This window comes from Choloepus didactylus, chromosome 2 (assembly GCF_015220235.1).
Source record: "Choloepus didactylus isolate mChoDid1 chromosome 2, mChoDid1.pri, whole genome shotgun sequence".
Classification (NCBI taxonomy): domain Eukaryota; kingdom Metazoa; phylum Chordata; class Mammalia; order Pilosa; family Megalonychidae; genus Choloepus; species Choloepus didactylus.
The window spans coordinates 222,823,258-222,847,171 of NC_051308.1; the positions used below are offsets into that span (position 1 = coordinate 222,823,258).

At 36.9% G+C, this 23,914-nt stretch overlaps 1 protein-coding gene across 3 annotated transcripts in view; it reads right to left on the reverse strand.

The window, feature by feature from the left end:
- The window catches only part of WDTC1 (WD and tetratricopeptide repeats 1), an 87,534-nt gene that overhangs the window by 41,053 nt on the left and 22,567 nt on the right, over positions 1-23,914 (reverse strand). For all 3 annotated transcript variants that reach the window (XM_037828041.1, XM_037828040.1, XM_037828039.1), the window contains exon 3: positions 22,502-22,585. In XM_037828041.1, coding sequence (XP_037683969.1) covers positions 22,502-22,585 — 84 coding nt within the window. The remainder of the gene's footprint in view (positions 1-22,501; positions 22,586-23,914) is intronic.

A 23,914-nucleotide genomic window follows, 5' to 3' on the forward strand; every position in this document is an offset into this window, starting at 1 on the left:
GAACAAAACAACTGCCAGCCCGGACTAAAAGGGACAGAAAAGGGACAGATTGAAGGAAAAATGACTTCAAAGGCAGAATCAGGGAAGCTGAGGTCTGGACTGAAGACATCTTGAGGCAAGAGAACAAGCCCACCCATGCATATGGAAAGGGTAAGTGTCCCTACACTTGGAGAGGGAGGGCTTTCTGCCCCATTGTTCAGGAAGAGTGCTATCACCCCAGTTTTCTCAGATGCCTGGGGCATTGTGGAAAGCCTGGTCACTACCCCAGTGTTTGAAGAGATTGGAGCTTAGAGTCTGGCAAACACCCTGATGCTTGATGAGGGTGGAGCTTTCACCCCAGTATTCAAGGAAGCATGGCCACTGTGCAAGGAACATGGAAAGGGTAGGGCTGCTGCCCCATCAAGCTTGAAGACAAAACATCATTCTACAGATGACTCTCAGACATTGAAATCCAAAGGAGTATGCTCTGCAGGGTTTTGGAATCATTTGGGACCTGTGACCCCTGTTTTCCTTCCAATTTCTCCCTATGGGAAAGGGAATGTTTATCCTGTGACTGTCACTCCATTGTATATTGGAAGCAGATAGCCTGTTCTCTAGGTTTCACAGATCCACAGATTGAGGGGAATTGTGTCCCAGGATGGACCACACCTATAACAGATTTTTGATGAGACTTTGTACTTAGTATTCCTACTGAAATAACTTAAGGCTTTTGGGATACTGTGATAAATGAATGTATTTGCATATGGAAGGAACACATCTTTTTGAGGTCCAGAGAATGGAAACTAAAACACAAGGTAAAAATGATATAGAAGGTAAATGCTGGTTCCCATCCCTGGATTAGTCCTCAGGTGTTCTGTCTTGTCAACCTCTGTGTGTCCCTTCCAGATCCTCTTCTCAAAGGTCCCTCCACAATGGCTGGGATACTCACAAAGAGTTCAAACCTAGAACAATTGGATTCCTTCCTATTCACCTACTTTTTCAAAAGTGTTATTTCTATAGTTATTAAATTGCTACCTCAAGCCTTGACCAGACAGACAACTCATTAGGAATTTATTCAACACCCATTATGTATAATGTACTAGGCGGGGAAGGGAATAAACAGTAGGATAAACATAGGTCCATGTTTATGGCAACATGGGACCAAGACCTACCATTATAGAGGTAGGAGAGAGGTACCAAACAAACCCCAGAAGAAGATAGGAACATCTGCTTTAGGAACAAGTGTAGAAGATCTCTGAGAATATTTTTCTGGCTTAGAGACAAATCTGTGGCCCAGTTTGCACAAATACACATAAGGACCCTCTATTAATGGCCATTCAGTGAGATTCATAATACACATACATGATCAACTTTTCCACTGACTTCAGACCCAAACCTTAGTATAACGAGGCTCCACCTAAAGGGTCAATGCCAAAGAGCAAGAGAGTTACAGCTCTTCAGAGAAGCCTCAACAAGAAATGCCAACTAGGAAAGGTAGGACATACAGGACCTCATACTTCCCTACAACTCCTTAACATGGCATGAACTGAATCTGATCAACCAAAATTTGGATTACAATCCAACAAACATTAATTGAGCACCTACTAAGTGCCATGGTAGAGGCTAAGCTTTCACATGTATCAATTAATTTAAGCTTCACAATACACATTTAAAGTTATATAGGTGTAATAGTATAACACCAGAATGGAACAATTCCTGCAGGCAAACAGAAACCCTTTAGATTCTTCACTCACTCTCCATTCATTTAATGCTTTGATAGTTATCTTAAAGGAAGAATGGTTTAAATGTCCAGATCTCCCCATGAAATCTTTCCTTATGTTCCTTCTTTATTCTAGCTCAGTCTTTTGTCAAACTTCAGTCTGTCTAAGAATTACTAAATGGAGTAGTAATGCTAATAATAACAGGTAAATCTTAGCTTACTATCTGCCAAACCCTGTTCTAAGCTCTTCACATGATTATCCCTGAAAAATCTGTTAAACTGTCCATAAATTACAGCAAATGTGATTTCATGTGTACAAGTGGTTTTTCCTTGAGCATGTTCTTTAATTTCTCTGCGTCTCATGTTCTACATCTGTAAGAAACAAACAAACAAACAAACCTCATAGAGCTGTTGTGGGAAATGAGTCAACATTTGCAAAGCAACTCAGACCCCAGGGGCTAAATAACAGAAACCAGCCTGAGTGAGCCATGTTCCTGGCATGGACAGGGTCTGCTAAGAATTAAAGGCACCACTTTACACCAGAGAGGAGCTGTGAGCTAACAAGCACCACCAGCTGGACAGGATAGGAAAAGCACAGTCTAGAGGTTTCATAGGAGGGTCTGACAACCTGTGGGGTCTCATTCTCAGGGAAACTTCATATGGATTACACTCTTCTCCTGAGACATGGGCCTGTCTGGACTGGTAAAATCTGATTGGGGTTGATCATATCTGGGGAGACCCTCTCACAAAAAGGTTACATAGAGGCAGGGCAAGATCCAGAAAAACAAGAGCTGAAAAATTCTTATCAACTAAGAAGCTATGTTAGAGGTCTAGAATAAGTTGAACTGAATGCCAAAGAACAGAGAACAAAGCCAATCAACAAGAAAACCCTAGGTAAAAGAGTGAAAACAAGCTCCAGAATAAACTAATCAAGAAAATAAGATGCCTAGACAGCTACAAATAACAAGCCATACTAGGAAACATGAAAATATGGACCAGCCAAAGGAACAAACTAACAATTCAACTGATATACAGGAATTGAAACAACTAACTAAAGATGTTCAAACAAATCTTTTAAATCAAATCAACAAGCTGAAGGAAAATACGGCAAAAGAGATGAAGGATATTAAAGAAGACACTGGATGACTATAAAGAATTTGTAAGCTTGAAAAAACAAATGGCAGAACTTATGGGAAAGAAAGGCACAATAGAAGAGATGAAAAACACAAGGGAGACATACAACAGTAGATTTGAAGAGACAGAAAAAAATCAGTGAACAGGAAGAGAGGACATCTGAAATCATACACACCAAAGAACAGATAGGGAAAAGAATGGAAAAATAAGAGCATCGGGTTTTAGGGAACTGAATGACAACATGAAGTGCATGAATATACATGTTATGGGTGTCCCAGAAGGAGAAGAGAAAGGAAAAGGGGCAGAAAGAATCATAGAAGAAATAATCACTGAAAATTTTCCAACTCTTATGAAAGACAGAAAATTACAGATTCAAGAAGTGCAGCATACCCCAAACAGAATAGATACCAATGGACCTACTCCAAAACACTTACTGATCAGACTGTCCAATATCAAAGACAAAGAGAGAATTCTGAAAGTAGCAAGAAAAAAGAGATCCATCACATAAAACGGACGTTCGATAAGACTTTGTATGGATTTCTCCTCAGAAACCATGGAAGTGAGAAGGCAGTGGTATGGTATATTTAAGATCCTGAAAGAGAAAAACTGCCAACCAAGAATTCTATATCTGGCAAAACTGTCCTTCAAAAATGAGGGAGAGATTAAAATATTTTCAGACAACAGACACTGAGAGAGTTTGTGAACAAGAGACCTGTGCTACAAGAAATACTAAAGGGAGTGCTACAGGTGGACAGGAAAAGACAGGAGAGAGAGGTTTGGAGAAAAGTATAGAAATGAAGACTATCAGGAAGGGTAAAAGAAGAGACAGAAAAAATAAGATGACATATAAAATCCAAAAGACAAAATGGTAGAAGAAAGTACCATCCTTATAGTAATAACATTAAATGTTAATGGCTTAAACTCCCCAATAAAAAGATATGGCTTGGCAGAATGGATTAAAAAACAGGACCCATCTATATGCTGTCTACAAGAAACTCACTTTAGACACAAGGACAAAAATAGGTTGAAAGTAAAAGGCTGGAAACAGATATTTCACACAAACAACAACCAGAAAAAAGTGGGAGTGGCTATATAAATATCAGACAAATTAGACTTCAAATGTAAAACAAAAGAGACACAGAAGGACACTATATATTAATAAAAGGGACAATTCATCAAGAAGACATAACAATCATAAATATTTATGCATTGAGCCAGAGTGCCCCAAAATATATGAGGCAAACACTGAAAACACTGAAGAGAGAAGTAGATAGATACTTATACAGTAATAGCTGGAGACTTCAAAACACTGCTGTCATCAATGGATAGAACATCTAGACAGAGGATCAATAAGGAAACAGAGATGTTGAATTGTACAATAAATGAACTAGACTTGACAGACATTTATAGAACACTGTACCCCACAAGAGCAGGATACACATTTTTCTCAAGTGCTCATGGACCATTCTCTAGGATAGATCACATATTGGGTCACAAAGCATGTTTCAACAAATTTAAAAATTTTGATATTATACAAAACACTTTCTCGGATCATAATGGAATAAAGTTAGAAATCAATAACAGGCAGAAGGTCGGAAAATTCACAAATATATAGAGTCTAAATAACACACTCTTAAACAACCAGTGGGTAAAGGAAGAAATTATAAGAGAAATTAAGAACTATCTCAAGGCAAATGAAAATGAAAAAAAATTTGCAAAGCACTTAGAGTGGTCACTTTTATAGCTGTGTAGTATTGGATTGGAAATCATATCCAAATATGTTCTTTCCATTGTACCATGATAACCCAAGACTTACAGCACAGCCTGATGTGAACTATCACTGTTAGGAAAGAAAAATCCTCCTGGAATTCATGGAAAGGAGCAATTTTAAACACATTTCAATTTCTATATGTTTCAGCTAAAAATCTATGTATTATTAAATGTAGTGAGATAAGTCAACAACCATAATTCACATTAGAAAGGTTTTCCTTTTACTGAGCCTATATGTGTTGTCTATCCCTACAAGCTCTCTTTATTTAATTTGTTAACTATGATGTATGTTAAGTACTCTTTTAGATTAACCAGAGGACTTAATGGTAGGGGAAAAGAAAAAATAAACACGTGAATCAGTAAGATGAGTTCAGATGGTAATAAGTACTACGAAGAAAATAAAACATGGTGGTAGTATAGAGAAGGAGCTGAGGTGGGGGAAGTGGATATACTTTAGATATAATGATCAGGGAAAGCTTTTCTGAGTAAGTGATATTTGTGGTGAAATCTGAATGCTGAGAAGGGTAAAGTTACACAAAGATCCGAAGTGAAGACATTCTAGGCAGAGGGAAGAAGTACAAAAGTGGTAAGCTGTGAAGAGACAGAATGAAGGCCAATGTGGCTAAAGCACAGTGATGAAGGGCACAGAGTATGGCAAGATGAGCTCAGGGAGGTGAGCAGAGGCCTGATCTTTAGGGCGTTTTATATTCTTGGCAAGAAGCTTCAGGAGGCCAGGAACTATGTTGGTCTCGGTTCACTGCCATGTTCATCTCCCAGGGTCTTTTAGACAGACATGTTGTAGGCACTCAATATTTTCTGAATAACTGATTGAATTAACGAATGGTTGGTTCCTAGTTCTGTCCTCTGGTGTTTTAAGTTATAAGTTCACTCTATCATCTAAAGCAGAGGTTGGCAAATTTTCTTCTGTAAATAGTCAGATAGTAAATATTTTAGGCTTTGCAGGCCACACGGTGTCTGTTGCAACTATTCAATTCTACTCAAGTACTCAAGCACAAAAGCAGTCATAAACAATACATAAACGAGCATGGCAGGGTTCCAATAAAACTTTATTTATAAAAACAGGTGGGAATAGATTCAACACAATCCCTATCAAAATCCCAGCTGCCTTTTCAGCTGAAATTGATAAGCTGAACCAAAAATTCATATGGAAATACAAGGGACCCAGAAGAGCCAAAACAATTTTAAAAAAGAAGAACAAAGTTGGAGGACTCACACTTTTCAATTTCAAAACCTAGTACAAAGCAACAGTAATCAAGTCAGTGTAGGGCTGGCTTAAGGACAGACATTTACATCAATGGAACAGAATTGAGAGTTCATAAGCAAGTTCTTACATTTATAGGCAATTGATTTTTGAGAAGAGTGGCAAGATAATGTAATGGGGAAAGAACAGTCTTTTCAACAAATGGAGCTGGGACAATTGGATATCCACATGTGAAAGAATGAAATTGTAATTCTACCTCACAATTTATACAAAATTAATTAAAATGGATCAAAGACCTAATTTTAGAGCTAAACTATAAAAGTCTTAGAAGAAAACCTAAGTATAAATCTTTGTTCCCTGGGATTAGGTAATGATTTCTTAGACATGATTACACCAAAAGCACAAGTGACAAAAATAAATAAATTGGACTTCATCAAAATTTAAAACTTTTGTGCAGCAATGGCACTAAAAAGAATGTGAAAGGATAACCTATAGAATAGGAGAAAATATTTTCACATCATATATCTGATAAGGGTCTAGTATCCAGAATATGTAAAGAACTTTTACAACTCAACAATAAAAAGGCAAATAACTCAATTAAAAGGGCAAAGGATTTGAATATACAAATTCTTCAAAGAAAATTTACAGACGACCAATAAAAGAAGATGCTCAACATCATTATTCATTAGGGATATGCAAATCAAAACCACAGTGAGATATCACTTCACAGAGACAGACAATAATGAGTGGTGATGATGCAGAGAAATTTGAACCCTCATACATTATTTGTGGGAATGTAAAATGGTGCAGCCACTTTGGGAAACCATTTGGCAATTCCTCAAAAAGTTACACAGAAAGTTACCATATGACCCAGAAATTCCACTCCTAGGTATATACTCAAGAGAACTAGAAGCACATGTACACACAAAAACTTGTACATGAGTATTTACAACAGCATTTTTCATACAGTCAGAGTGGGGGAACAATACAAACATCCATCAACTGATGAACAGATTAATAAAATGTGGTATAGCCATATAACAGAATATTATTCAGCCATAAAAAGGAAATGAAGTACTCTTTCATGTTACATCATGTATGAATCTTGAAAACATTATAAGTGAAAGAAGTCAGATACAAAAGGTCACATATTGTATGATTTAATTTATAAGAAATGTCCATATTAAGCAAAGCCATATAGGCAGAAAAGTAGATTAATGGGTGTCAGAGGTAGACGGGGAGGGGAGAATGGGGAATGACTGCTAACACGGACAGCGTTTTTCTTTTTGCAGTGAAGAAATGTTCTGGAATTAGATAGTGGTGATGGCTACACAACTTTGTGAATATAGTAAAAAAAAAAAAACAAACAAAACACACTGAATTGTACACTTAAAAAATAAAATAAAGTAACTTAAAGAAAAGCAAATAGCAGGCTGGATTTGCCCCGCAGACTGTAGTTTTGTTGCCCCCGATCCAAATAACAGCCCTCTCTAAATCTCCCCTCCATCTTTTCCTTTGAGTGTGACTATACTATTCAATGAACTTGTTATCTAGTTGATAACAATTCCAATCAATAAAATTTTGCCTTGTCTTCTCAAAATGCTATTGTAAAAAATTCTGACAAGTCTTTGTTAGACTTACATTATGGAACTACTCTAGTCTACTGACTCTATTCAAAAAGAAAGTCAATCTATGTTGATAAGACTTGTTTTCAGTGAACTTATGCTCACATTATATAAGAAACAAAATGAGGGAAAAAAGCAAACCAGATTGTGAAGGTGAGAGAATGTTTGCAACTTGTTTAAGGACAATATTAAGAAAATAATAAGGCAAGAAAATAACTCCACCAAACCACAAACTATTTATTAGGCTCTTTTTAAAAGCAGATATATGGTTGAGATGGAAAGAATATGAACTCTGGAGCCAGAGAGGCCTAATGTGAATTTTATTAATCTTATTTTCATCACTTACATAACTTAAGAAATGCACAGTTTTATTTGTAAAGTAAGGTTCCTTTCTTACCTTTCAACCTACCACATGTCTAGCACTGTGCCAAGAAATCCCTCAAATAAAGGAAATGGGACCAATCAAAGTATGATCTGAACTTTAAGGTAGACTTGGAAAATCTTAATGATGTACCCAAAAGTGAAATCAAGCACCACCAACACCCCCCACCCCAAAAACAACAACAACAACAACAACAACAACAACAACAACAACAACAACAACAAAAGAAAGTGAGCCAGGCCTCTTGGCTCTTTCCAGTTGTGACAATGAGACACACTGAGCCAAGGTGAGATAGCACATATAACTAAATGGGAACATGGATGCTCAGCAAAGATGCCCAAGGAAAATGGAGAAGTGGTTTAGTCTTATATATCAGAACATCTTAGAATGAATCCAAATTAATGTTCCATTTAAATCATCTAATCTCAAGCTCCCTTCTGGCTCTCTTATTCAATTGCTACCACTACAATGTTCTTTGTATTTTCTTAATGAACATTTTTAAACTTTCTATTTTGAAACAATTTCAAAGTTATAAAAAATCTGCAAGAATAGTTTAAGAATACCTATATGTATCTTTCACCTAATTCATTAATATTGTGTCATTTGCTTTCTCTCCTTTCTTTTCTTTTCTTTTCTTTTTTTTTTTCTGAACCATTTGAGAATAGGTTTCAGGCTTCAGGCTTCAGGACCCTTTACACTTACTTACTGCAGCGTGTTATTTCCCAAAAACAAGATCACTATTTTATTTAACTGGAGCACATTTATCAAAATCAGGAAATTTAACACTGATATAAAACTATTACCTGATATACAGTCCATATTCAAATTTCACCAACAATCCTAATAATGTCCTTTTTTTTTTCCTGATCCAGGATCCAATCCAGAATCACACACTGCATTTGGCTGTCATATTCTCTTTAGTCACCTTTAATATGGGACAGTTTCTCAGCCTTCTTTGTGTTTCGTGACATTGCCATTTTTGAAGAACATTCCAGTTCTTTCGAAGAAATGTTTCCCAACATTTGTCTGATTATTTTCTTGTAATTAGATTTAGCAAATGCATCTTTTACAGAAATACTACCTAAGTGATCTTACGTACTTGTTGCACAATATGAGGTGGCACATGATGTTGGCTTGTCTTGGTCAAAGTGTTATCCACCAGGTTTCTCCACTAAGATATTACTATTTTTTCCTTTGTAAACTATGAGGAAATCTTTTACACTGTGTAAATATCCTGTCTGCCACGAAAATTTCACCCAGTGGCTTTAGCATCCATTGATTATTCTTGCCTGAATGAATCACTTACTGCTAAGATGGTTATAAAACGGTGATTTTCTAACTCTATCATTTCTTCTTCATTTAGTGGCTGGCATTCTACTGGAAAGAAGTGCTTTCCCTTATCTCCATTTATTTACTTGTTTTTTTTTTGTTTGTTTGTTTGTTTACTATTAGTGCAAACTCAGATACTTTTTATTCAGTGGGTTCAAATTCATTACTGTCATTTTTCATCCTGATGCTCAAATTTCCCCCAATTTGGCTAGCAGCATCCCCATCAAGCTGGCTCTTGCATCCTTTTAAAAAGTGTCTGTCACTGTTTGGGTGTTTCTTCACTTTTTGGCACAAGGTGTTATAGGTTCATCTCATATTTCCTCTGTCCCAGCCCCAGAAACAGTTACTTCTCCAAGGATCCCTGGTTCCTTTTAGTGGGGAATGGTATTTAGAAACCAGTTACTCATTGTTACTCTGGATCCTTTCAGTGGACAGAGCTGGAAATTATATATATGAGTTCATATTAATACCTGTAATTCCAATCTAATACCTCATCATTCTTTGCCATTCCCTATCCCATATTTGAATCTCCCTTCTCCCACAGTGAGAATTCTGGCTCCCAAAAACATTGATATATTTACTCATTTCCTCAAATATTTACTCATTTCGTCAATTCTACAACTCAAATAATTACAGAATTGCTACTGCAATACTACTACAAATGACAAATCTAGTAGGTAGAATTCAAGATTCCTTTGAAGTTCATTTTGCCTTTACACCAAGAAAAAAATATATATACACACACACCCAAAGTAGTATCTGTTCTTGTGTATATGTTACTAGAATAAAAAATTAAAAACAACAACAACATAGGGCTGTACAACACAGTGAACCCTACTGCAAACAATGAACTATAGTTAATAGTACAATTATAAAAATGTTCTTTCATGAATTGCAACAAATATACCACACTAATGCAGGGTATATGGGAACTCTGTATTTGTTTTGTTTATTTATTTATTTTTTCAGTTTTATTAAGATATATGTACACACTATACAAACCATCTTTATTATACATCACTGGCTCACAGAATCATCATGTGGTTGTGCATACAAACCCATGATCAATTTTAGAACATTTTCATTACTCCAGAGAAGAAATAAAAATAAAAATGAAAACTCACATCCTCCTATACCCTTTATTCCCCCTCAGTATTGACCCATAGTATTGGTGTAGTACATTTGTTACTGTTGATGAAATTGTATTAAAATATACTGTTAATTATAGTCCATGGTTTGCAATAGGTACATTTTTTTCCCATATACCCCTCTATTATTAACTCCTTGTAATAATGTTGAATATTTGTTCCAGTTCAAGAAAGAACTTTTTTGTATTTGTACAGTTAATCAAGGACATTGTCCACCACAAGATTCACTGTGTTGTACATTCCCATGTTTTAACTCCCAATTTTCTTTCTGGTGACATACGTGACTCTAAATTTCTCCTTTCCACCATATTCACACACCATTCAGCACTGTTAATTATTCTCACAATAACATGCCACCGTCCCCTCTGTCTATTGCCAAACATTTAAAATTCAACCTATTTAAACATTCTGCACACATTAAGCAACCACTCCCCATTCTCTAGCCTCACTCTATATCCTGGTAGCCTATATTCCATATTTTATGTGTTTGAGTTTCCATGTTGTTGTCAGTGAGATGATACAATATTTGTCCTCCTGTGTCTGACTTATTTCACTTAACATAATGTCCTCAATGTACATCCATGTTGTTGCGTGCTTCAGGATTTCATTCCTTCTTACTGCTGAATAATATTCCATCATATTTCTATACTACATTTTGTTTATCCATTCATCTGTTGATGGACACTTGAGTTGCTTCCATCTTCTGGCAATTGTGAATAATGCTGCTATGAACATCGGTGTACAAATGTCTGTATGTGTCCCTGCTTTCATGTCTTCTGGGTATATCACAAGTAGTCGTTGTAAGGCAACTCTATACTTAGCTTCCTGAGGAACCACCAAATTGTCCTCCACAGCGACTGTATCATTTTTCATCCCACTAGTAGTGAGTAAGAGTTCCAGTTTCTCCACATCCTTTCCAACAATTGTAGTTTCTTGTTTGTTTAATAGCAGCCATTCTAGGAGGTATGAGATGATATCTCATTGTGGTTTTGATTTGCATTGCCCTAATAGCTAGTGAAGCTGAGCTTCTTTTCAGGTGCTTTTTAGCCATCTGCACGTCCTTTCTAGAAAAATGTCTATTCACATCTTTTGCCCATTTTTTAATTGGGTTGTGTTCTGGTTTGCTAATGCTGCTGTTTTACAAAACACCAGAAATGGATTGGCTTTTATAAAGGGGGTTTATTTGGTTACAAAGCTATAGTCTTAAGGCCATAAAGTGTTCAAGGTAAAGCATCAACAATAGGGTACCTTCACTGAAGGATGGCCTTTGGCGACCAGAAAGCCTCTGTTAGCTCAGAAGGCACATGGCTGGCATCCGCTTGCTCCCAGGTTGCGTTTAAAAATGGCGTTCTCCAAAATGTTGTTTTTGGGGTGTCTTGTCCTCCCTTAGCTGCAGCTCCTCTTCAAAATGACACTCTCAGTTGCTCTGAGGTCCCTCTGTTTGTGAGCTCTTTTTATAGGACTCCAGTGAACTAATCAAGACCCATCTTGAATGGGTGGGGCCACATTTCCATGGAAACATTCGATCAAGAGGTCACACCCTAATGAAAGGTGTCACTCACAGTTGGGTGGGTCACATCTCCATGGAAACTCAATCAGAAGGTTCCAACATAATCAACACTAATACGTCTGCCCCTACAAGACTGCATTAAAGAATATGGCTTTTTCTGGGGGACATAATATATACATACCAGCACTGGTTGTTTGCCATTTTATTGTTGAGTTGTAGGATTTCTTTATACATACTGGATATCAAACCCTTTACAGATTTGTGGTATACTGGTTTGTATATATTACATCCCCCAGAAAAAGCCATGTTCTTTGATGCAATCTTGCGGGGGCAGATGTATTAGTGTTAAATTGGAACCTTTGGATTAGGCTGTTTCCATGGAGATGTGACCCACCCAACTGTAAGTGATAACTCTGATTAAATAATTTCCATGGAGGTGTGGCCCCACCCATTCAGCGTGGGCCTTGATTAGTTTACTAGGGCCCTATATAAGAGCTTGGACAGAAGGAGCTGCTTCTGCAACTTACAGAGACATTTTGAAGATGGCCATTGAAAGCAGTTTTGCTGACACTTTGGAGATACTAGCCCATAATTTGCCCTAAGAGGCTGATACAGAGACATTTTGGAGAATGCCATTTTGAAATGCAACCTGAGAGAAAGCAGACGCCAGCCACATGCCTTTCCAGCTAAGAGAGGTTTTCCGGACGCCAATGGCCTTTCTCCAGTGAAAAAGGGCAGCATTAGCAAACCAGAACATGTGGTATCCAAATATTTTCTCCCATTGAGTTGGTTGCCTTTTCACCCTTTTGACAAAGTCCTTTGAAGCAATGAAGTACTCAATTTTGAGGAAGGGAACTCTGTATTTTATGCATGATTTTTCTGTAAACATACAACTTCTCTAATATAAAAAAAGTACTGTGTTCAAAAAGGACTTGTGTAGAAATGAGAAAAAAAAAAAAACCAAAACAAAACAAAACAAAACAAACAAACAAACAAAACCAGAAAAAAAAGTACTTGTATTAGTTGTCATTGCCTTCCCGATTCTTGTTGATTTAACTTTAATTTTATTGTGGAAATGTATATATAACAAAAAATTTGCCATTTTAACTATTTCAAGTGTACAATTCAGTGGCATTAATAATTTCACTTTTTGAATATGCAAAACCTTAACATGGTTCTAAAGATAAAAACTCTACAAGAAGGTACAGAGAAGGGTTATTCCCCTTCCTTTACCCTTCCACCCTATATCCCCTACCCCCACAGAGGTGACCAATTTCACCAGTTTCTGCTGATCCTTCCTGTGCTTCTGTTTGCAAAAATATGCAGGTACCTATATAAATTCTTACTCCCCCTTCTTTTTTATACCAAAATGGCAAAAAATTATGTTAAAACTGCCCTTTTAAACACTTAAAGAAGATATTCAACTTCAATCATAAGAGAAATGCAACCTAAAACTATACTGAGATACCATTTTTCACCCATCAGATGGTAAAAAAAATTCAAAGGCTTGACCACACAATCTGTCAGTGAGTTGTGGAGAAACAGGCATCCATGCCTTGCTAGTGGGAAGGCAAAATGATACAACCCCCATGGAGGGAAATTTGGCAATATCTAATCAAACCACATACATATACATTTACCCTTTGACCAGCACTCCCATCTCAAGGATTTTTCCTTGAAGATACATCTTCAGCAATACCAAAATACATATGCACAAGGTTATTCATTATGGCATTATTTGTAATTAGAAATAACTCTAAGTGCCCACACATGGGAAATTTATTGAATAATTCTTGGTAGATCTACACAATAGAATACTAGGCAGTTGTCAAAAATAAGTAATAACTCTATGAACTGATAGGGAGTGACTTCCATGATACATCAGTAAATGGAAAAAGCCAAGTACAAAAGCCAAGAACAAGAGAATAATAACTATATATATATTAATATATTCATGCCTTAAGATTCTTCATCCTCAACAAGACTTGTAACTCCAGTCAGGCAACCCCTCTGTTCTCTGTTTGCCACCTCATGTCTTTACTTCCTTCCCCATTCAGATTAGAATCCACGATCCATCACTTTGACAACTCTCTTGCAACATTTATCTGAAAAAACCCCAACCCTGGATGATCTTGCTTTCCTGTGCCTTTTACTTTCCCTTTCTCTACTGATTCTTTCCCCTCAAGATTAAACATGCTCAAATTTTACAACCTGAAAAAATCCTTCCTTAATGCTAAATCCACATATACCTATGACCTCTTTCCCTTCATAGCCAGACTGATAGTGCTGACCACTTTCTCGTCAATGAAACTTTTTCTTCCTCTGGGTTCTACAACACCACCCCTCTGGTTGCTCTTCCTAATTTCCTCTGCATACTCCTCTTCCGTCACCAGGCCCTTAGATGGTGAGTCTTCTTTATGGCTCTATCCTAGGTTTTCTTCTCACTTCTCAATCTACATGTTTCCCAAGTACAATCACAACTCATTTTCATGGCTTCAATCTATATACTGCTCACCACTCCCAAAGTGACATATCTAGTCTGTAGCTCTATCCTAAGCCCAGATCCAAATATTCTAACTACCTACCGAGGCAGCTCTAGTTGGACAACCCATGGTCTGCAGCCCTAGAATATCCACAACCATGCCTGTCATCTTTCCTCTCAAACCTATTTCTTCCAGTGTTCCCTAACTCAGCAAATGATACCACCATCTACTCTGTCACTCAAGATAGAAACCTGACCTTCATGACTCCTCATTTTCCCTAACTTTCCATATTTAATCACCAAGTTCTGTTAATTCTACCTCTTAAATTTATCTCTCAAATCCACTGACATTTCTTCCTCCAAATTACCATACCTTAGTTCAGATAACTCATTATTGCTTCCTAAATCACTGCCATAGACTCTTAACTGGTCCTGGCTGTCTTCAGTTTAAACACCTGCTGTCTTTTCTTCATTTTGCAGCCAAGAGTACCTTTTTTTTCTTTTTTCTTTTTTTTTAAGTATAACTTGTATGTTGCCTCCATGCTAAAAGTTATTCAATGGCTCTCCACTGTCCTCAGGATAAAGTCCATAGTCTTCAACATAGCTTACAAGGCCCTTCATTACTGTACCCCACCCCATTCATTTCACCAACTTTATCTGTCATCACACTGCCCCTTATATTTTTTGATCATTCTGTTCTCTTGAACTGAGTGCCCCATACTCTCTCTTGCACTGCTCATATGCTATTCCCTCAAACTGGAACTCTCTCTCTCTCCCCACCCCACAATCTAACTAGCTCCTACCCCCACTCCAATCTAACTAGCTCCTTCCATCCATCTTTCAGAAGTCAACTTAGAGATGAGATCTTTCTCTCTGGCCAGGTTTCACTTATCTGTGAAACTTCTTGGAATAATGATGGACACATGAGGGAAAACACATTGGGGTGGGGAGAGAACAAACATTTGTTGAGCATTATGTTTGTTATAAGAGTGAAGGAGTGTGATGGGAGTATAAACTGGTACAAACTCCATGAAAGACAATTTTGGTGATATTTATCAAAATCACAGTTGCATATACCTTGTGACTAATTCCATCCTTAGTTATTTATCCTGTAGATACACACCTGTGTGCTAAAAGATGTTGCAAGGAATAACTTGTATATATAAAACATTGGAAGCAATCTACACATCCATCAATAGGGAAACTTTAAACACACTACAGTACATTCACACAAAGGACACTCTGAAGTTATGAAAGAAATTCAAAAGATCCTTAAGTATTGATAATGGAAAAATTGTGAAAGTATATTTTTAATTTAAAAATAAGGTACAAAACAGTAAATATGTTAGACTAACACTTGTGAGGAAAGATAAGAATTTTATGAATAAAATTTCTCTTGAAGGATACTAAAACTGATCGCATTAGTTGATTCCAGGGAAATGAATTTTAGTGGCTGGGGAAAAGAGTGGAAAGGAGACAAATTTTTAAACTTTTTGAATTTAGAACCATGTGAATGTTTACCTATTCAAAAATAAGTAATATAAACGAGGGAGGAATGCAATGGAACAGATGTACTTCTTGATTCAGACCTTCCTAGGAAGAAAGAACTAGGAACAAAATAACCAAAGACCTACAGGTGAATGGAAACTGGTTATAGCAAACCAGAAGATAGCAACTTTCAGGAAAGAAGTCTGAAAAATAAAAAAAATTAGCTTAGAAAAGTAAACTTCCAGAGGTTTAGGGAAATGATAGGATGAACACATTGGAAAGAATATCTAAGAAACTAAGTAATCCAAGTTAATTTGGATGCCTTTTTAACAGGCAGCTCTGTGGGGAACAAATTCTATCAATATTCAGAAAGAATAAGACACCAGATTGGCTAAACTTTGAATTTTAAAGTGACCCAAAAAGCAAACTAGGAAGTCAAAAAGTCAGGCTAGATTATTAAGCTGGAAAGTGGAGAAATAGCATGTTTGAACAGGGAAGAGGTTAAGAAAACTAACCTTAACAAAATAATCAAAAGAGCCATCAAACCAATAGGCTTTTATTTAGTGTCTACTAAATGTTCAGCATTACATCATATGAGTCCTCTTTCTAGTTTCCTTTTGCATTTTTTCAAAATTATACAAAGTAGAAAGTAGGAGAATCCAGGGGAAAAAAATTTGTACAAAAAGGCAGGAGGTTTTACTGTTGATTTTACCTCTTTTATCTGCCCCCAGCCCCATTTTTTTCACTTTTATTTAATGCCAAAGATGAACTGTGATTAACCACATTGGGGAAAATAAATTACTGTAGAGTATTTCAAAAAGTTAGATGCCAACCAATCAGCATTTTAGGACTGGCTGTCTTAGGCAACTTTAAGAGCTTTCCACAAATAAAACCAATAACAGCAGCTAATGTTTGAATGCTACATGCCATAAACTTTTACAATGTGCCAAGGCACTGTGTTAAGTACTTTACATACATTAACTTACTCATCTCCTCATAAGCCTAAGAGACAAACAGGATGCATGTATTATTTTACAAATCAGGAATTAGGCTTTAGAAACAACTTATCCAAGGTCATATGGTGGCATTTTTATTACTACTTGAGGGTCCCAGTGAGGTAGCCCCTCTAACCCCAAACTAGGAAAGAGGGAAATAAGGTAGACTTTTCAGAGTCAGATAGTAAAAATAAATATAGTTGCACTTTCCCTTCTCCTTGGCTTCCATGATACCATATTCTCCTCAGTTCTCCCACCTGTGTGGCTGTTCTTTCTGTCTCGTGGGGGTAGAAGAAGGAGGAAATAGGTAATCTCTAAATGTTGAAACACCTTGGGGCTTGGTGCTGGGCCCTCTTCTCTCTTCCCCTACTTTCTCTCCAGGTGATATCATCCAGTCATCCAGTTCTAAGACTCTATAGATCAACGATTCTCCAACTTTTTGGTTTCAGGACCCCTTTACATTATTAAAAATTTCTGAGGATCCCAAAGAGCTTTTATTTATATGGGTTATATTATCAACATTTACCATATTAGAAATTATTTCATTTTTATTAATTCATTTCAAAATAACAAAAATTATATTTTAAATTAAAAAGTAACTACATTTTCCAATATGAAAGAATTTAATGGGAAGAGTGCCATTGTTTTATATTTTTGCAAACTTCATTAAGGTCTAGCATATGGAATACTACTTGGTTCTCATATCTGCTTTTGTATTTGTCTGTTACAATATGATGTTTTGGTTGAAGTAGATGAAGAAAATCCAGCCTAACAAAGATAAGTGGTTGGAAAAGGGAGGAGGATTTTAACAGCCTTTTCAGGCAATTGTGGATATTCTTCTTTGACACTAAACAGAAACTCAACAAATGAAAGTTTCCTAAAGGTTATTACAATGTGGAATCTGAAACCATGTAAATGAACTATTTGTACCCTGTTATGTTAAAATGCATTGTTTTATTTCATATTAGGAATGGGTCTTTTACACATGTATGATTTTGTTACATCATACATTGATCATTTTGAAAACAGTGGCTCACTGAATTGTGAGGATCTATAAATGTTAATACCTTTCATTATATTGCTAATGTTTGTTAATATGACCAGAGGTCTCATCAAAAAAGTCTTTTGGCAACAAATACTGTCAGTTGTTCTCCTTAAAGTAACAGTTTACTTCATTCATTTTTAAGGAAATGTCTACCAACTACCCAAGTTTAAAATAACCACACTTGTTGTCTGCCAGTCATTCTCTCAGACGGTGCTCAGTAAAAAAAGTGGCTAGTTGAGCTTGCAACTCACACACAATTACACAAGTGCTTTTCCTCAAGACAACCATCATACTTCAGTATGCAGTAGAGTGCTTTATGTATACTTCCCATTCCATCATACAGAACACAAAAAGAGTTGAGTCAATAAAATTTTACTGTTTCACATCAAGGACATTTTAAGTGGAACTGGCTTTTTTTTTTTTTTTTTTCCTTTTCATTACTGCAAGTACTGCAAGTGAAGAATTGGTGCCTACTGCCTTGATTTGTACTAAGGTGAGAGTAGTTTTTCTCACCACTTTTCCCTTTACAAGTTTAATGAAATAATTTTTTTGCAAATAATTTATCAGTATTATTATGAAAATAGATTTGACTTCATGGATTTCCTTGAAAAGTTCTTGGGGATGCCCCGGGGACTGCAGACCACACTTTTAGAACTGTTACTATAAACAATCTCCATGCCGATGACTCCAGATATGTATCCCAGTCTACATCTCTCTTCTGAGCCCAGACTCCCCTGGACCCTGAACCAAGGATAGAAATGTCCTTGTTCCTATTAAAGGCCAAGCCCTGGGGTTGTGCTCTGAATCCTAACTTCTCCAGCCTTCTCCTGGACTTTCCTCCCTTAGTTACTCTATCTTCTATACCACCATTCCCCCTTTCTCATCAGCATACAAACATACTTTATTATTTCTTCCCAATTATACAAATCTCCCCTTTGAGCCTACAGGTCCCTCCAGCTGTTGCCCCATTTCTCTGCTTTGTTGCATAAAAAATTTTTTCTAAAATGCTGTCAAGATTTGCTGTTTCTACTTCCTCACTCCAATTTACACTTCAATCCTTTCAACCTAACTTCTGTTTCCACCAGTCCAATAAAACTGCTCTAGTCAAAACTGCTACTCTTTTACCTTATTGAACCTCTCATTAGCATTGCACACAAATGACCATTCCCTCTTTCTTGAAATACTCTCATTTCTTGGCCTCTACACTCTCCTGGTTTTCCTTTCTACTTCACTGACTACTATTTCTTGGTCTTCTTTGTTATTTCCTTAGCTTGTATCCAGCCTCCAAAAGCTGGAGTGCTGCAGGGCTATTCTGTAAAAGTTTGGACCCTATTCTCCAAAGTTCTATAAACACTTGAAGTCTCCAGATTTATCCTTATAGTCCAGAGTTCTGTCCCAATTAGTACTGTCAGCCACTTACCTGACATCTCCACAAGGCTATCCAACAGGCTTTGAAACTTAACATGTCCAACCCATGATTCTCTTCCAAATCTATTTTTCTCCCAGTCTTCTTTCCTTCTGTTCTCACTTCTCTAAGTCCTGCCCACAAGAGGCAGAGCTGGGATTTAAACCAGGTTTTTCCCCCTCTAAACCCAGGTGCATTCCCCTTCACACCATGTACTGTTCCTACAAGTCCAGGCCAAGGTGGCTGTAAGGGAAGTGCAAACTGAAATTGCTTTCCTTAATATCATTTTATACTTGAATTCTATGGGAAACAAAGGGAATCCTGCTTTATGTTTTCTCCAAGTCTGTTCTGGACAAAGTTATTAAACAGGAAGAAAAGGTAGAGACAATACTCCGGTTGGGTAGAGGCACAGCTGAAAGGAGAAGCCCAGACCGACAGGGGTCACCATCTATCTACTCAGCATCCACTGAAACAGGATTTCTTAACCCCAGCATTTATTGACATTTGGGGCTGCATAATTCTTTGTTGTGCATTCTTTGTTGTTCTGTGCATTGTAGGATGTTTAGCAACATCCCTGGCTTTTTGCCTGCTAAACACCAGTAGCACCCTCTTAGCTGTGACAACCAAAAATACCTCCAGACATTGCCAAATTCCCCTTGGGGGTAACTTCCTCCTCTCCTCCCCCACCCCTGATGCCACTGCACTAGAGGGATGTACCTGGAGTTATGTCCCTGAAGGAAATGATATGCTCTATTCCAAATGGGAGAAATTTTTTTTAAATACAGTAAAGTATAAACAATGAAATATATTATTTTTAGAGATATGGGAAAACAATCATGATATAAAAGTATAAAAGGTTTGGGTGTGTCAGGGATTGATTTAGGTGATGAATGTACAACTATGTAATGGTACTGTGAACAATCGAATGTACGATTTGTTTTGTTTGACTGCGTGGTATGTGAATATATCTCAATAAAATGATTAAAAAAAAAAGGTTTGGGTGATGAAAAAGTTTTAGTAATGCAAGGTAGTAATGGTAGCACAACACTGTAAAAATAATTAATACTGCTGAATTGTACTCTTAAAAATGGTTAAAATGGAAAACTTTGTTTTATATATATATAATGACAATTTTAAAAAAGTTTACCAAACTGTCTATATGATATGAGCCCAATTTTGTTGGGAAAAAAATAAGCATGTGTGCCAGTTTGAATGTATTATGTCCCCCAAAACGTCATTGTCTTTGATGCAATCTTGTGTGGGCCAATGTATTAGTGTTGATTAGATTGTAATTCTTTGAGTGTTTCCATGGAGATGTGACTCAATCAACTGTGAGCAAGGTCTCTGATTGGATAATTTCCATGGAGGTGTTACCCCACCCATTCAGGGTGGGTCTGAATTAAATCACTGGAGCCATATACAAAGCTGGTAAACAGAAGGAACTCAGAGCAACTGAGAGCAACATTCTGGAGGAGCTGCAACTTACAGAGACATTTTGAGGATGGCCATCGAAAGCATTGATTTGCTGATGCTTTGGAGGTACTAGCCCGGAGTCTACCCCAAGAAGCTGCAGGCTAGAGAGGAACGTCCTGGGAGAAAGCCATTTTGAAACCAGAACTCGGAGCAGATGCCAGCCACGTATCTTCCCAGCTAACAGAGGTTTTCTGGACGCCACTGGCCATCCTCCAGTGAAGGTACCCAATTGTCAATGCATTACGTTGGACACTTTATGGCCTTAAGACTGTAACTATGTAACCAAATAACACCCCTTTTATAAAAGCCAATCCGTTTCTGGTGTTTTGCATTCTAGCAGCATTAGCAAACTGGAACAGCATGGACAAAAATGGTCTTTAGAATCATAACTGTTATTTATTGAGCTAGCTTACTATGAACCAGGACTGTATTAAGTGATTCACACAAATCTCATTCAATCATCACAATGTTTGTGAGTTATCAATGTATTTTAGAGATCAGGAAACTAGAGGCAATTTGCACAACACCATACAGCTAGTAAGTGGAGAAATTAGGTCTTGAAACTAAATTTGTCTAACTCCAATGCCCAGTCTCTTGTCTTTTAACTAGTATTCTGCTTTGTAATACACAAATGTATTTGTGTATTATGTGAATACTTATCTCTAGGTGGTAGAATAGAAGTTATTTACTTTTTTTCCTATATTTTTCTGTCTATTCCATATTTTCTGCTATAATATTTATTCCTTCTATGATCAGAAAAAAAATTTTAAATGATAGCTGAGAAGACTAATTGGTAACATGGAAAAAAGGATTATTATATGCTGACTTTAAAAAAAGACATACAAAGTTCAATGTAAAATATGATTATAATTATGTAAAAATATGCAGGAGATAAAAGAAGTATACAAAATAACAGCATTTGTATTAGGGAGGTAGAAGTAAAAATGACCTTTTATCTTTTCCATATTATTATTGATGTAGTCATATTTTATGATGGATAAAAGTTTATAATTAAAAGAAAGCAATAATAATATCTATAAGCTCACCACCTCAAGATAACCACTGTTGGCATTTCAATAAATTTCTTTCTAGTCCTTTTCGTAGATCAATATGATCACTTACAAACACTAACCTGAAGGAACTAAAGAACTTACTCAACCTGCAGATAACACTACTCTGGACAGAACAGCTTTCAAAACAAGATCATGAGGAAGGAAAGGGAATGGAACTAGCATTTATGAAGTGTCTGTGTCAGACGTAATGAAAAAGCTGAACTTCTGGACTGAAGCATGGCCCCTCCACAGTCTGGTCAGGGTAATCCTGGGCAAGGTGCTTGCTTGGCCTTCTTAAACTGCTTCCTTATATCCATTCCCTATTTACCTCTCCACACCATTGCTTTGAAGGTAAAATGAGAAAGCATATATGTAGTGTGTGTATGGGTATACACACATATACACATATATTCATACACACAAATATAAGAAAACATTTGTAAACTCTAAATCCCTGCAAAAGGTAAGAATAATCACTATCCTAGCCAATAGTATAAACAGCGGCATGCAATTAAATACAATTTTCTAAGTACAAAGCAATGAATGAGTAAAAAAATGTGACCAAAAAATAATTTCTATACGACCATATCAGTCACTGACTTTGATTCAGATTCATCAGCCCAATAAAACTTATGGAAAGGAGGGGTAAGCGTCAGGTACAAACTGCAGGAAAAAGACTTGTTTATACCAAGAGGATTCTCTGCAGGCCATCTGTATCCAGGGTGCAAACTGGATCTCTTACCTGCAGCTCTGCTTCGAGGCCCAGCCGCCGGATAAAGGGGTCAGTGACGTGGTAGCACCGCTCAAAGCTCAGGGCACCCCGTTCCTGAAGGACAGAAACAAACTTATGGTTTCACTGTTTCAATTCAACATGGTTTACTATTTGCCTGTTATATATCCAGCACTGTGCTGGGCACTACAGGAGCTAGAAAAGATCATAAGAAATTGGGCCGCAGGAGCTTACATTCTACTTGGGCAGGAATAAGAGAATAGAAGACAGTTATTATAATTGAACATTAAACTGGGCTGTTGGCCTTAAATAAAGAAAAAGAAAAAAGAGGAAGGAAAGAAAAATTGGAAACAATAAATACTAGGGGAATGTTTTCATATTTAGTTTGGAGAGGGAGGGCCTTATGTAGGGGATACATATAGGAAAATAATAGCCTACATGGTCCTTCCAACTCTATGATTCTGTGCCTCTAGGAAATGGGCCCTGTCCTTGAGGCCACACAGTCTAATGAAATCACAAAAAAACCCACAAATGGACCATGCTCTAAAAGGATTCAGGGATAGATGAAAAATATACAAAACATACAGACTAACGTGCACTAAGCACATGGCTTACTAGAGTCACACACTCAATCCTTCAGGATGGTGACCACAGTTTACGCTGCACGGCACTTAAGTTTTTTTTTTAACATGCCAAAGATAACCATTTATTAATAGTTTGGTACACTTTTTCTCATTTCAAAGTGTTTTTAGACTGGAGTTGTCCAGCTTAATTTCTGTATCTAACTTAGCGGTTAGCATAAACCTGATACAAGCTGATAAAGTCATTACAAAAGTATTTACCATGAAGGCCTTTAGTGATCACACATATATAGGTAGGGAATAAGATAAGCAAGAACACAAAGGCATTCTAATTAATCACCTCCTCCAATCGTCACAGGTTTATTTTTCACTGCATCCTCCTAGGGTGACACATCAATTTCTGACCAACTAGTTTTCTGTACGCTTTGCTCTTCTCCCAACAGTAATGGCATTTCATTCATTTTCCCGCCAATCTATGTCCATCAACACCTTCAGAGAACTGTGCTTCATTATATTCTAATCACCTGGTACATTCCTTTATTCAGTATGTATTTAGCATTTTCCACTCATGTTTTTTGGTAAACTAACTATGTACCATAGAGGGGAGGAAATAAATCACAGACATTTTATGTATAAATGTTTGATCTACCCACCTTCATGGAAGAGACTATGTTTCTCTAAATTTTCTCTTGTTTTAATGCCCCTCTGCAGAAATTAAACAAGTCTTTCCTCAGAGTAAACATCAGTTATACTTGCTGGTACTGTCAATGATATGTAAAGGGTTCTTATTGTTTTTTTGTCTTAAATTACTATTTTCCTCATAGCTATCCTGCTGGTTACTGTA